The 15,727-nt window shown below is 39.0% G+C and overlaps 1 protein-coding gene across 1 annotated transcript in view; it reads right to left on the reverse strand.

Annotated features, from left to right (window-relative positions):
* Positions 1 to 3,415: 3,415 nt before the first annotated feature.
* Positions 3,416 to 15,727, reverse strand: part of DSG4 (desmoglein 4) — a 39,753-nt gene continuing 27,441 nt past the window's right edge. The window contains exons 11-16 of the mRNA XM_043888771.1: positions 13,132 to 13,359; positions 10,670 to 10,966; positions 9,200 to 9,342; positions 8,808 to 8,871; positions 7,067 to 7,275; positions 3,416 to 4,471 (exon numbers count right to left, since the gene is read on the reverse strand). Of these exons, the coding sequence (XP_043744706.1) occupies positions 3,704 to 4,471; positions 7,067 to 7,275; positions 8,808 to 8,871; positions 9,200 to 9,342; positions 10,670 to 10,966; positions 13,132 to 13,359 (1,709 nt within the window). The 3' untranslated portion in view covers positions 3,416 to 3,703. The remainder of the gene's footprint in view (positions 4,472 to 7,066; positions 7,276 to 8,807; positions 8,872 to 9,199; positions 9,343 to 10,669; positions 10,967 to 13,131; positions 13,360 to 15,727) is intronic.

The raw sequence follows: 15,727 nt of genomic DNA on the forward strand, positions 1-15,727 counted from the left end.
GCTTGGAACGCTGGCTTTTTGGAAGATCCTGACACCATACTGGGCTCTCTGCCTTAGTGAGCTGGCCACGGGGGTGTCTCTTTATCATATGATCAACAGCACAGCATGTAACGCATCATGAGATTTCTGAGGCCTGCCCCAGTGTCATCTCATGAAATAGGACCTGGCCACTCATTAGCACAGAAATTTTCACTGGGACCCTCATTTTCTATGAAAAGTGAAAGTGTTAGTCGCTTAGTCGTGTCCGACTCTTTGTGACCATGGACTGTAGCCTGCCAGACTCCTTGGTCCATGGAATTCTCCAGGCAGGAATACTGAAGTGGGTTGCCATTTCCTTCTCCAGGGGCTCTTCCTGATCCAGGTGTTGAACCCAGGTCTTCTGCATTACAGGCAGATTCTTAACCGTCTGAGCCACTTTCTACAAAGTTAAATCCAAAACTGTAATGGGATTCAAGATCCTCTGCCATCTGCCTCCCATATGTCCTTCTAGAATTAAGTTGGAAGAATTTGATGAGTACTAATAATAAGGTTTTTGAGGTTAGGCTGTTCTGTGGTTGAATTTTAACTCTGCTATTTACTTAAGCCCACATAACATGTACACCCGTGGCTGATTCATGTCAATGTGTGGCAAAAACCACCACAATATTGTAAAGTAATTAGCCTCCAATTAAAATAATTAATTAAAAAAAAGAATTCAATAACATATAATTTCGAGTAATTCGTATGGCAAGCATTATATAAAATGGCTGACTATATGATAATTCATATTTTGCTTCAGACATTTTAAATTATGTTTCACTGTTACTGCTTTCTGAGTATTATCCTGTATTTCTGACTTTGATACTTTCGGAACCACTGTCAGACAGAATTCTACTTGGTCTACCTCAGGCGTCACCATCTTCAAGGAGCCTTTAAAAAATAATTGAAATTAATTATCCTTTTCTTATTTCAACAGAAACTGATACCTCTGGTACAGAAATAATACTGATAACTTTTAAAATAATTTTAGAGGTTGAATCTTTACTCATTTCTTCATTGTGCTGCGTCTTTGTTGCTCGTCTCTAGTTGGCGGCGAGCGGGGATCACTCCTCACGGCGGTGAGAGGGCTTCTTGTTGTGGTGGCTTCTCTTGTTGCAGATCACAGGGTCTAAGTGCAAGCTTCAGAAATTGCAGCACACGGGCTCTAGTTGTGGCCCACGGGCTTTAGTTGCTCCACAGCGTGGGAGTCTTCCTGGACCAGGGGTGGAACCCGTGTACCCTGCATTGGGGGCTCTTATCGACTGTACCACCAGGGAAGCCAGCCCTATATTGCTAAGTTTAAATACAGTGAGAAGAGATGGTGTTTTATAATTTATACAATGTCTAGAACAACTTCGGGATCTTATTCAATTGATTTGTTAGTTTGTAATGAGCCATTTACTTGTAAAATAATGATGCTATTGAGAAATTCTACCACTGATAAATACATTATTCTGAATTTTGGTTTATAAGTGGATTCATGTTCCTGTATTGTGCACATAATGATAAAGATGATAATCACCTAGTAACAAAATGGGAAACAGTTTTCCAAATGTGTATTTGTGTATGGAATACCGCATGTACCAAAGAGAAAACAAAACATATATTTTCTTATCACATATTTTTTATTGAAGACATATATAAAACATTATTATGTTCAGTAATATATTGCAATCAGAAGGATCTAATCCAAAAGAGGGAATATTTTAAAAGAATGTTTTTCTGAAAGAAGTTTATAAATTCTGTCTTGTCAATGTCTTCTTTTCCCTTCACCTGATAAGACTTTTCTAAGAGAACCCATTTATTCACTCTATGGGGCAGGAGATATAACTCAAACTACATTCTATTGTATTTGTTTATTAAATCTCATTTCATGGACTCCTGGGTTCATTTTCAAATGTTAACATAAATGCTATGTCATCTTTATCTCCTAGCTATATCAGTACTCTCTTAAGCAGAAGAAATCTTGCTTTATGCCTTTTATTTTGTTTGAGATGATGTTTTTAACATGCCAGTTTCAGAGGCTTGAGTCACATATGATTGATACCTAGAATGATGGAGAATTTCCTCTCCACTGATAATGTTGAGAGAAAAAATGAAATGGTTTTGGTCTCATTTCCATGGGTAGTATGGGGGAATGCATCCACCAGAAGTGGGGTTTCTCTTTTCAAAGCACCATTAAATCTTTACATATTGATAGTGGGATAGATCACAGAAAATTTTTCTATAAAATGAGAGAACTGGACAAGAGATTGTGAGATGCCCTAAATTCTTCAACACTTTTACTTATAAAAATATTAAGCAAGAAGCACTACAGATATTTCCTTCCAGAAGAAAATAAGCCCTGAAAGTAAATTTATTCCATTTATATTATCTTACTAGTCACATCATTATACTTACTATTATATAGTTTACATATTTTACAGAATTAAATAAAACTATCTCGCTAGAATTTCTTTTTCTCAGGACAACTTGATGCCTACTAAGAATAAGCAATCTGTGCATGGGTTTCCATTTTATTTATTCAACATTACTAGTAGCATTAAAAAGAGAAACACAACTTGGTAATGGAATTAAATATTTTGTTAATTATTTTTGGTAGGAACTCAAAGCGATATTCCCAGAGTTTTAAGTCTAGAAATCAATTAGAAGCTTTTTGAAGACAGGAATCTTGCCAGTTGTCTTCAACTAACATTCAGAGTCAAGACCAGCACTCAACACAGAGAAGCTTCCAAGTAAATATTATTGAATGTATGCATAATTACAGAGGTGCTTTTAGAGGCTATCTGGTTGCCAAAGGAATAGTCTATGACTCAGGTCAGTGAAACTGATTAAAGCACATTGCATATGGTTTTCTGACATAATTAACAAAAGCAGGGAAAAAATTGTTCTCTAAGGAGTAAAATCTCCAATACTTCTCCTGGAAACTGTTTCTGTTGTCATGTTGTCATAATTATATTTCTGCTAGTCTAAATTAATTTACAGTTGATGATATAAATCAATAAAGTGCAATAAGAATTCATCCATATTGATATGAATATATGCATATCTATATATGTATATAATTCCTTTTGATGGACCATTTTCAGTGACACATTCAGCTAAGAAGCTCTTTCCCTGTATTATATTAAGCATGCCCCAATCATTGCATATCTTGAGAAACCATTTGACTAGACAAGTGACTTTAGATCTCTATTGATAGATTCTGTCTTCTTTTTCAATTTCCCTTCAAAAGTATACATTTAATTCATTCTTTCCACTTAAAAGCTTTAAATAGAAATATGTCTTTAAAAGTTAACATGGCTAGTGAATGCAGACAAGGCTTTTCTATGCAACATTCAAGAACAAGAGCATCTTGGTTTATATGACCAGTTTTACAGGCCTGAAGTCCTTAAGATTCACTGTATGAATTATGTGCTATTTATTAGACAGTATCAAAGGATGTAACATTTTCTTTAAGTTTTTTTGGCACATAATTTAAAATCAGAAAAAAAATTAAAGGCTTGTCTAAAGTGCTTAGCGATATTATGCCCCAAAAGATATAACCAAAGAATCTCACTGAATTTAGAATTTTTGAACAGTTGTTGACTTAAAATGTTAAATATGGTACACTGAGCATCTTTGATGGACATGTTGGTGATTGCAAGGTGCATGGTCTCCATAGAGAGTATTGACCATAAAACACTTACTGTTGGGAGTAATGTATGTTACTGTACCGTGTGACTCTGTGTCGAGACGTCACTGGGGATGTGGAACCAATAGTTTGGCTTATGCGAATGTCTGGACTCACCATTTGTGTCACTTGAATTTCTGGCCCTACCAAAATGCCACCACTCATCACAGGTCCCCTACAACCATCACTCATGCTACTGCTGCTCACGTCAGGCCTACCAGGACTAGACACCACTCTCTCAGCATAGATTACGTTGTGTGTGTTGGCTAACTCAGCAGGGACACAAATATTCCCTTGAACCTCGTAGACAGGTGCCATTACTGTTTCCGTTACTACAACATTGGGTGCAAGCTGAGGATCAAAGACAGTCGCAGTGGGTTGCACGCATGGATCAGCAGTAGTGTAAGTCTCGGTCACTACAATATCCCCGTGCATCACGGGTTCAGGTATTGCCATTTCTTCTTGGAATTCAGCCTCTGAGACAGTCATTCCTGAAGATTCATTAACAAAGTAGTTTGGTCCAAGTAAAGGGAGATCAGTGCTGATGGGGATACAGGACTGCTGTGAGGGAAATGGGTCAATTTCTGTGTTTAAGCAGATCTCAGCAAGAGTCTTAAATTTCGGATCTAAAGTTTCCATGTAGCTTTCATCTAAATCATCCACAATCCAACTGCAACAACCAATGGAGCCCACAGGAGACCCTACTCCTTCGTGGTCATAAATGAGCAAACAATCGTTTGCGGGGCGGCCTTCATCTTCTCCTGCATAAGCATATGCTTTCTAAAATTGGAAGAAAAACAGACAATTAGAGTTTCTTTTCTCTATAAAATAATTGGAGAAGAACAACAATACCTTAAAGACATATGATCTAAGATGAGATACCCTGATTGATTGCCGTATTTCTAAATAATGGAATTCTGAAAGGAGATCAATGTGCATAGTCTTTTGTTTCTGAGGTGGTCTAAAATAATAACGTATTTAGTTATGTGCAAAACATTATTTAAGAAGAGATATTTGATCAATTTGAAATAAAAGCATCTAGAGGTGTACATAGCTCTATGTTTCAGAGGCTTATTTTATGTGGCCTAGATGAAGAGAACTGGGGTGTTTTTGGAGTTATGTTATCAGGAGGGAGTTATCTACTGTGATTAAAAATTTTTTTTTAATGACAGACACCTTAAATGAAATCCTAGGCATGACTCCAACATGTAGAAGTGATAAAATGAGAACTTCTTTGTTTAAAGGGGTGGGATGGGAGCAGAGACCTGGTGGTTCCCTTCCCTATTTGCCTCAACTGCTATAGCCTTTGGTGGTTTCCATGAAATCCCACAGGACCTGCCCAACACCATCCAAAATCCCTTGATATAATCTGACCCTTTCTTTCTTTTATAAATAAGGTAACCACAAGCCCAGAGAAGGTGAATGTCATGCCCAAGACGTAAATAGTTGTCCGACACAACGTCAAATCCACCTGTCTTTTCTCGACTGCATCATGCTGCTTTCCCTACAGTCTGTACCAGAGTCTACATCCCTACCGTTTCTTAAAAAAAATTTCTATTTATTTATTTGGCTGTGCCAGTTCTTAGTTGTGGCAAGCAGGATTTTTAGTTGTGGTATGTCGGATCTAGTTCCCCAACCAGGGATCAAACCCAGGCCCTCCCACATTGGGAGTGAGGAGTCTTAGCCACTGGACCACCATGGAAGGCCCTAAATCCTACCTTGAAAAGTAAATGACTTTAGGTCTTGAAATTAATTACTCATGAGTTTGGTAGCACCTTAAAACTTTGCTGTTGAATATTTTACATGACTGGGAAGGGGACAGCCTTCTCTTGCCTGCAGCACAAGTTAGCTGCTGGGCTGGGTGGTGGTGGTGCAAAAAAGTGACTGGAAAGAAGCATGGATACCACTCTGCAGAGGTTTTACCTTGCAGAGGGAAAGGCTGGTTCTCACTGCTTGAAGTTCAGTGCCACGTTTTAGTGTTAAAAAAACGCTAAAATGTTTGGCATGACCTCACTGCCCAAGGAAAGAAGAATGCACTTTGATTTTCTCGGTCCCATAAAACACCAATTGAAACCAAGTGGGGGAAAAAAAAAAAAAGCCCAGTGCAATTTTGACAGGAATGACAAAGTTTGTTAAATATTAGTGTGACTTTTATGAATGATTCTTTGAATATAATTTCTAGGACACTTCTATGACATGTATGTAATTTGTGCCCATTTGCCAAATGTACTGGAGTGGTATGGATGACTCATTTAAATAACTGTCTATAGTGGTATTGGTAACCAGCAATTTTAAGATACAACTTACAACATATTTAGCATTTTTTGTTAAGAGCAGTGGTGACACTCACTTGTTGCCACATAAGGAGTAAAATGGGCTAATTAGAATATGAGATAAAATGGACTACTAAATAAAAGAAATAAAGGTACTAAATAGGAATTCTCAAGATAATTTAAATAAATCCTCTGTTTATCCTTTGTGCTACCCTCTTAGGCCATCCCAGTGCCTTGCGTCTTTCCTCCTGGCATGCTCATAGACCCACGATCCTCGCCCCTAGTGAGGGACACAGTGCCTGGGGCCCTGGGTAGAGATGAGGAGACCTGGGTTCCAGGCCCTAATCTGTCATCAAATCTTGGTGAGGCCCTATTTCTCAGTTTCTGCTCTCTTTCTTCCCTAATTCTGGCTCTTGATTTATTTTTTCTCCTTTCTGTTGGAGGTATCTGCAGGAGTGAAAGGACACCGTGAAGAACACACATGAACACACAGTTTTCCTTGATCGGGATTCTCTTTGCTCTTTGCTGTGGGAAACAATGTGGGAACACCAGAAAGAAACAGAATACAGGAAAATAGCAGAAGGGAAATGGAAAATGATGAGATACTAGCCTTTTTCACAGTAGTCAGATGTATTATGTATTGGATATGACATGTTTCAGTAAGTTGGCTTTTTGTATTTTAAGGAAAAGTGAAATATTTTTTATTCAAGATTGGGATAGAGTTAAAAGTAACTGAATATATCTCAGAAAAGAATCTACTGCCATTGTTATTATTATGCAGTCTCAAGAGTGAATGATAATATTGTTGAACTGTGTGCAGGGGAATTACCTCAGAGAAATATTTTTTTATTCAGGACTGGGATAGTATTAAGAGTCGCTGAATATATTTCAGAAGACTCTGCTGCCATTATTATTATTATTCAGTCTCAAGACTATTTTGTGGAACTGTATGCAGGGGAATTACCTCAGAGAAATATTTTTTTATTCAGGATTGGGGTAGAGTTAAGAGTCCCTGAATATATTTCAGAAGACTCTACCGCCATTGTTATTATTATTATTCAGTCTCAAGACTATTTTGTGGAGCTGTGTGCAGGGAAGTTACCTCAGAGAAATAGCTGTCCAGGAAAGCCAGGTTCAGGCCGGTGTCCCCATAGTCCCGCTGGATGCCCACCGCCGAGCTCCTCCTCCCCACGGTGCCCGCTGCTCCCCCGGCAGCCAGGCCAGCGGCCGCCCCCAGACCAGTATTGAGCTCCACTCCCGAGACACCCCCTTCAACCGTTCCTCCACCTGCGTAGGTGTTAGTGTAGATTTCTGAAAGGAGAGGGGGTTCAACGGTGCTAGAGTCATCTGCATTGTTTACCCACGTAAACACTGTCAGCAACACCACCACCCCTTCTCCCCAACAAAGGGAAGGCTCTGGAACGCTAGTATAGGAGCAATTCCAACTATATCAATAATCTTCAGGCTTGCTGATAAAAATAAAACTAAATAAACAGTACAGAGAGAGCCAGGTATCAGGCGTGGCTTTGTCACCTTTTGGGAACCTGTATCCCAAAGACTTGAAGGTGCAGAAGAGGCCAGAGGACCAGGGCCTCCATTTTGCCCACACTAGTCCCTTCTCTGGCTGCCTCTGGCAAGCTCCCCCGGCCTGGCTGAGAAGACTTGCACTCACTCGTGAGCCCTCCAGAGCAAGGCCAGCCATGCGTTTGCAGAAACTGAAACTCAGGGTCCTCATTCACCCTGGTGCTGGATGGGGAGTGGGCTTCCATAGGAGTGTTCAGTCCCCTTAGGCTCTCGCAGCCAGAGTCTGGCTTGGGATACTCAGAAATCATCACTGAGAAATCACAAGCCCGCTCTAGAACTGGGCAGCCTCTCTACTTTGTTCAGTTATTGCCCAGTGCAGGGTATTTTTCCAGTATTTTAGGGTGTGTCTTGGACTTGATAAATTAGGAGAGAATAAGAGTGGTGAGGCAAAAGTTCCTTATTTCAGCTCAGTCGCTCAGTCGTGTCCAACTCTTTGCAACTCCATGGACTGCAGCACGCCAGGCTTCCCTGGCCATCACCAACTCCCAGAGCTTGCTCAAACTCCTGTCCATCAAGTCCATGATGCCATCCAACCTCTCATCCTCTATTGTCCCCTTCAGTGTATTCTTAGGAGAACATATTTGCTGCTTCGTTTTTTCTTTTTTTCTGAACTTCTTGTTTTACAAATAATGGTAGCAGTTACTGTGCAAGGCACTATTCTAATGTATATTTTGTGATATACATATATACACACAGCACATATACATACATTGGTATATGATATATGTAACATATATGATACATATTATGTATCACACATATATAATATGTACACTACACATACATAATTGCATACTATGCCTATAATATATATAACATATACTATACATATAATATATAATATATATATACATATAATATATCATATGTATATATATGTATGATCATTTACTCATAGCAACACTTTTAAGTAGGTACTATTATAAATTCAGTTTCAAAGAAGGAAATTGAGGCCCAGAGAGGTGAAGTGTCTTACTCAAGGACTTAATTACTAACAAGTGGCAGAGCTGGGAATCAAACTTAAGCATTCCGGTTCCAGACTTTGCCCTTTGAATTGCTACATTGTTCTTCACTGCCAGTAGTTTAAGACAGAAAAATAAAGTCACCACTTCAAATATGTAACTTTCCCTCCACTTATACTGTCCTCCAAGGAAAATGACAGATGTGCTGAGTTTTGGTAAGGTACTTATACATGAGATTTGTCTGGTTGAACAATTTGCAAATTTTAAAAAGGAAAACAGATTTTGATATCCACTGACCAGAGGAGTCCATACGGTCCTGGGTATTAGTGGCTGTCATTGGTACACATATGTTGGACACATCCTGAAAAGAAGAAAAAAGGATTTTAAATAAGTGTTTTATGTTAAACATTGAAAAATATATATTTAATTACTTATTTTGGCTGCACCGGTCTTAGTTGTAGCACATGAGACCTTTAGTTGTGTCATGTGGGATCTAGATCCCTGACCAGGGATTGAACCCAGGCCCCCTGCATGGGAAGCACAGAGTTTTAGCCACTGGACCAGGGAAGTGCGTATGCTAAACATTTCAAAAATGATGTATTTTCAACTTTGTGCAGTGTATAATTAACAGGACACGCTGAATCCCACTGAAACACCGAGCTTCTGTGGAACCTGACGAATCCACTCACCCTGTCCTCGGGATGGGCCCCTTCTATTCTCCAGGATTGCACCACTCCTTCTCCCCCCTCAGGCACAGGAGCAAAACTCGTCCCCAGCCCTTCTGGCTGTTTTCGTTTGCAGCAGCAGCACAGGAGCAGCAAGAGCGGTGCCACTGCCCAAGAAAGTGGGAAGGAAGGGTTAACACGCATCGCTCAATTTAGGAAGTCATCAAATGCATCACTTTTGGGAAAATGCGCCATGATATTCAGAGCTAGAGGGAAGAATACAAATGTAATTCATTAATTTCCCCTGAAGGATTGAGTGGGGCTTCCTTGGTGGCTCAGATGGTAAAGAATATGCCTGCAGTGCAGGAGACCCAAGTTCGATCTCTGGGTTGGAAAGATCCCCAGGAAAAGGAAATGGCAACTCACTCCAGTATTCTTGCCTGGGAAATCCCATGGACCCAGGAGCCTGGTAGGCTACAGTCCATGGGATTACAAAGAGTCAGACACAACTGATCGAATAACATTAAGGATTGAGTATACATATCTGTGTTTATAAATACAAATCCGCTAATCACTTAAGATCAGGTAAACTGGACAGTTTTACCTGATGAGGCAAAGGTTCTTTCTTCCTGCTAATCTAAGACTCCAAACTGGTTATTGGCAGACCCAGGATTCAAATCCAGTTTTATGTTTCCTAGTCCCCTATGTACATGTGTGCACGTTTATACATGTGTGTTTATGTGTGTGCTTTTCCTATGTTCTAGACTGCTTTTCTGGATTTCCCCACACACCATGCTTCTTCTAAGATCTTCAGCTCAAAGTCACTTTCTCCATCAGGACTTCCCCAACTTTCCCATTTAGACTTAATTACTTCCTTTCTGCTCTTAAAGGACTCTGCTGAAATTGTCATGATGGGATTACATTATGCTCTGCTCTGTTACCGGACATGACTGAGCTACTGAACAACAGCAGAAATACTATACTTAGAGGCTTGCATGTTTCCCATCTTTTTGACCCTCACTAACCCTGGACTTTTTTTTTTGTTGTTGTTGTTGTTCAGTCACTCAGTTGTGTCCTACTCTTTGGGACCCCATGGACTGCAGCACACCAGGCTTGCCTGTCCTTCACTATCTCCCAGAGTTTGCTCAAACTCATGTCCATTGAGTTGGTGATGCCATCCAACCATCTATCCTCTCTCTTCCCCTTCTCCTCCTACCCTCAGTCTTTCCCACCATCAGGGTCTTTTCCAGTGAGTTGACTGTTCACGTCAGGTGGCCAGAATATTGGAGTTTCAGCTTCAGCATTAGTCCTTCCAGTGAATATTCTTACTTACCATTATTGAACAAGTAACATGCCCATATCAGTCCCATTGCTTATTTCCAGATTTCCACAAACATTGCCATAGGTACCAAAAAGAAATGACCATTCCAGTGAACCTGATTACATTCTTAATTTGAAGAACTGCTGAAAAGAGGGATTTAATCCAGTACTTACGAAGCAGCAGTAAGATGCCCGTAGTGATCATGCCAATCCCTGTTGATCCCATACCAACATTTGAAGCCTCAGTTTGGTCGTCAGTGACAGATACACTGGTGACAGAGCTACCATCCCCGGTACTGATGTCTGTGGTACCCGGGTACAAGCACATGTGGTTGATGTCACAGTCACAGGCCCTTAACTCTATGATCTGCGGCAATTCGCATGCTCTGTTAAAACTGTCCTTTACTAGGATTGGGATTTCATAGTATCCAGAATATAAAGTCTGCTCAGCTTTCAGGATTGCAGAGGTAGCTGAAAAGCAAGAGAGAAAATAAATTAAAGATGGGGGTACATATATATATAATGGAATATTACACAGTCATAGAAAAGAATTGAAGTCATATTGCAGCAACATGAACAGACCTAGAGATTATAATACTAAGTGAAGTCAGACAGAGAAAGAAAAATATCATATGATATAGCTTATATGTGAAATCTAAGAAGATGATACAGATGAATTTATTCACAAAACAGAAATAGACTCACAAACATAGAAAACAAACTTTGATTACCAAAGGGGAGATGGGGGGGATAAATTAGGAATTGGGGATTAACAGATAGATACCAAAATATATAAAATAGATAAAAAATAAGGTGGTACTGTATAGTAGAGGGAACTCTACTCAATACTCTGTAAAAATCCATATGGAAAAAGAATTTGGAAAAGAATGGTTATATTTGTATGTTTAACTGAATCACTTTGTTGTATACCTGAAAGTAACACAAAAATTGTCCAGTGACTGTCCTCGAATATACAGGAAAAATTAAAAAATTTCTTGGGGAGTAACTCTTCCTAATACCCATGATTAACTTATGATCTGACCTTTTTTCATGCTCGTCATAGAATACATTGTCAGTTTTTAAAAATTAACACTTGTGATGCTTATTTCCAGAGCAACAATACTTGGCATATAATATGCACTCAGTGGATATTTATCCAATGAATGAAGAATATTGAGCTGAAAGGAAATATTGGAAGTTTTCTATTTGGGATGACAGCTTCCAAATACCCTCATGAAGACTGCGCATCTCTTATTCAAAATCACTGTCTTAACATTTAAAATTATTCCCAAAACTATTATTTTACTAATTCTTTGTGCTGTGATTATCTATTGATTTTTATAGAAACCATTGCTTAAAACATGTTGAAATTTATCAACCTGAGGAGGCCTTAGAAGTGATTTACTCCTAAATCATGAATAGTAATTGGTGAATCCTTAACACTCAATTATTATTATTGTTAATTATTACTATTATGGGTTATTGCTTTCAGTTAGCTATGTAATAAGTGGCTGTGTCTACCAAAATGTAACCTGAGCTCAAAATAAGAGTCAAATAAGTCATGGCCCCAACCTGCTAAATGGGATTTTTTCTTTTCTTCAAGACCAGCATGTAAATAGACCCATAAGAATATTCTTTCCAATAAGACTATATTTTTTACTGACAAATCTATGATATAAATATCTCATGTTGAATATTTTTTCTTGTTTTTCCTCATAAAATCTAGGATATGAATGAAGAAAAAGTAGTTAGCAATTATTTAAGAATAACATATTGAATTTTGTAGGGAACGATGAATTTAGAGTTATCTTGATTTTAATGGAATTGCTTAGCTTTTAAAAATATTAAGGTGATTTTGTGCAAAAGGGCTAAAAGGTTTTATGGTGAAAACAGGTTACCTAATTTCCTCCAAGTCCTTAATGGTGGCATTTTTTTTTTTTCTGGCATCATTTTAGGATGAATGGAAAAGCTTGGTGTCCTCAGAAAGGTGGATTTTTCCTCTTACCTTGAACTCTGACCACCATCTTACCACCCTACCCACAATGTCTCTCCTGTTTCTCCAAATGAATGTCTGATGAGGGAGCTATTGTGGCCACAATGGGGGCTTCCCAAGTGGCACTTTACCAGGTGGTAAAGAACCCGCCGGCCAATGCAGGAGATGTAAGAGACGCGGGTTTGATCCCTGGGTTGGGAAGATCCCCTGGAGGAGGAAATGGCAACCCTCTCTAGTATTCTTGCCTGGAGAATCCCATGGAAAGAGGAGCCTGGCGGGCTACAGTCTGTATAGTCCACAGGGTTGCAAAGAGTTGGACGCGACTGAAGTGAGTTAGTATGCACATGTCCAGAATGAAATTGTCTCAAAACATTTCATTTTCTATTATACATCTAACATCTCAGGAAAAAGAACCCAAGGTATGTAAATTGTTAAGATGCCTGAAATTATATCTCTATTTTTATCAATGTGAGGCCTTTATTTTAAAGCAGCAACAGTTATCATAAACACGCATACTATTATGGACTCTTTACACTTTTGGTGGAAATAGAGTTAGAAAGTATTATTATGTGACTTGACTAATTACTTGGTAATTGCTTTTGCTTTTGGCCTTAGAGTATAAGCAAATTTGCATTCTACTTACCATTTACTGATCTGATATCCCAAATGTTCGCTGTCCCTGGGGGTTCATTAACAACACAGAAGGTAAAGGGAGACCCATAAGAGTGACTGTTAACGTCTGCAGCAGAGATGAGGATGGAGGGAGAGGCAATGCAGATGTTTTCTCTCTCAGCAACAATGACTGGGCAGTAATCGTTGACATCAGGAACTTCGATACATATGGTTCCGGTGGCCGTTTTTACAGAGCCATCTGAAACAGCAAGACATATAGGGTGTTGGGGTGAATGGTGATGGGGAGAAAATTCTTTCTCATATCCCATGGTGATGCCACAGCATAGAGGAATAGTATGACTTGACTCCTGAGATGGTGCGTGATAGGATCCTGCCTGCTTAAATCTCCTGAAGCCACTCTTGCCTTTGCTCAGTACCTTCCAGACACACTGGCTTCTTTTTAGTTCTTTGAACTCATTCTTTCCTAAACCAAACACTTGTGCCTTCTAGTCACTCTTCCTAAAATGTTTTTCATCCCTGTTTCATTCAGCTACATATCTCAGAATGCAAAATTCAGCGTCCTTTCTCAGAGAAGGTTTACTGCTTTCTAGTCTACCGTATCTCCCCAAAGGAGACCCCTGTAGTCCAGTTTAGAGCCTTTCATTCTGGGTACTTATTGAGTCTGGTGTTTGTGGAAATAACTGCAATTGAAGTTAAATAATTGTTTATTTCTTTTTTCCTGTTTCACTGTTTAAATCCATCCATTAGATAGACACTGTTTCTCTCTGAAATGGTACTTCTGAAAACAAATATAAATATATTTGCTTTTTTCCTAACCCATTTGAAACAAATTTGGAGTTAGTATGTTATTCGAAGGGACAGAGGACCAAGAAATGGGAGTCTGGGCTTTTAGTCTACTTTTATACTTTATGTTGAATAAAGAACTGTTTTGTTTTTTACTTGCAGAGAGTCTTAGTATTTTCATTTGTGAGTCAGAACATTATCATCTCTAGGTATTTGGCTAGGTCACTCTTTGTGAAGTTAATAAATGTCTTTTAAAGATGTCTTCTGTATGCCTAAATGGTAGAGTCATTTAGTTACTCGAATGATAACAAACCAGGAGCCTATTCATGCTGTATATGGTTTTGTACAGTGTATTCTTATACCCGATTTGGGAGTTGACTTTCTATTCTAGATTTAGGTTCATTAGAGAGACACTAGATTATCCTGCAGATTAGATTATGTGCTGTATTGTTCTCTCATCCTCTGGGTTAGGAAGATCCCCTGGAGAAGGGAAAGGCTACCCACTCCAGTGTTCTGACCAGGAGAATTCCACGGACTGTATAGTCCATGGGGTCATAAAGAGTCAGACACGGCTGAGCGACTTTCACTTTCTGTGGCAAACCACAGCTGAAGCTACTGTCGACAGCATCTGCTCCTTGTCGCGTCTGCTGTAGGCAGAGCTCTGCTTCTTTACCTACTGGCCAAGCATCCTTGAGCAAACTTATTCCAGCTATCTGGAAGGCTTGTGCCAGTGCGGATACTTGGCTTAGGAGAATCAACAATGGCCCTTGTTTTTAGGTTTCTGTGGGTACATTTTCATGTCGTTTTCTTTTTATTTACTTGACTAATTTTTTATTCTAGTTTTTGAACTAGAATTGGATTTTCTCGTATGACCCATTGGCTGTGATCAACCTGGCTAGAATTCATTTTCAGAATACTGATAACAAATAGGGCTATAATATTTATATAACTCACGCAGATGCTGAAAGTGACACTCATAGGATGAAGACCAGAATGTATGGACTGTAATTGTTTGGGTATTACCGTGGTTTCTCTTTCAATCCTGTACTGACTGTGTATCTTTCTGTTTGTTTGGCTACTGTAAATTTCAGGTATAAACAATGCAATCCTGCAATATCTATCTTCTATTAGGTATGTTCTTGAGACATCTATCGTCTCCCTTCTTTCCTGGTTACTGGCCTTTCTCTGTTGTTTTGTTTCATAGTGGCTGGTTTCCTAGCTACTGCTAGGAAAAAGCAGTAGTAGCCTTTGTTCTGGAGAATCATTAACTGTTCCTAAACAAACAAATTCCTGTTGCTACTCACCAAGAGGAATGCTTAATAGATTTTCCCACGTGAGGAACTGGTCAATTACAAGTTACTTCAGTGCATCTGCCCTTACGAATGTAATTTGAATCTTATATTTGGAAAAACCTTGTGCTTTCTTGGTCTTCAAGAAAGACCAAGTTTCTTTGGACAACAATACTCACACAGGCCTCTTACTGTAGCTCAATTTTAGTGGTTCTGAAATAACTATACACTTTGGGACACTGCCTTACCTGCTGGTGAATTTTGAGCGCACTTTGTAGCGCTTACTTAAGTAAACATTTCTGACAAACTCTACAAGCTGATCAATTGTCTCAAGAGATGAGGTCGAAAGCAGAAACTGAATTTTATTTATATATTTTAACTTTTATGCTTCACACTGTAAATCACATACAATTCTTTTTGTAAATAGGTGAAATAAATTATGACTTAAATGTAAATTATGATTATAAGGATACTGAACTCAGTCCTTGATCTAAGATATTTAGAACTCTCTATAAGTCTTAAAGACACCAATAA

The sequence above is a fragment of the Cervus elaphus genome, chromosome 27 (assembly GCF_910594005.1).
Source record: "Cervus elaphus chromosome 27, mCerEla1.1, whole genome shotgun sequence".
NCBI lineage: Eukaryota > Metazoa > Chordata > Mammalia > Artiodactyla > Cervidae > Cervus > Cervus elaphus.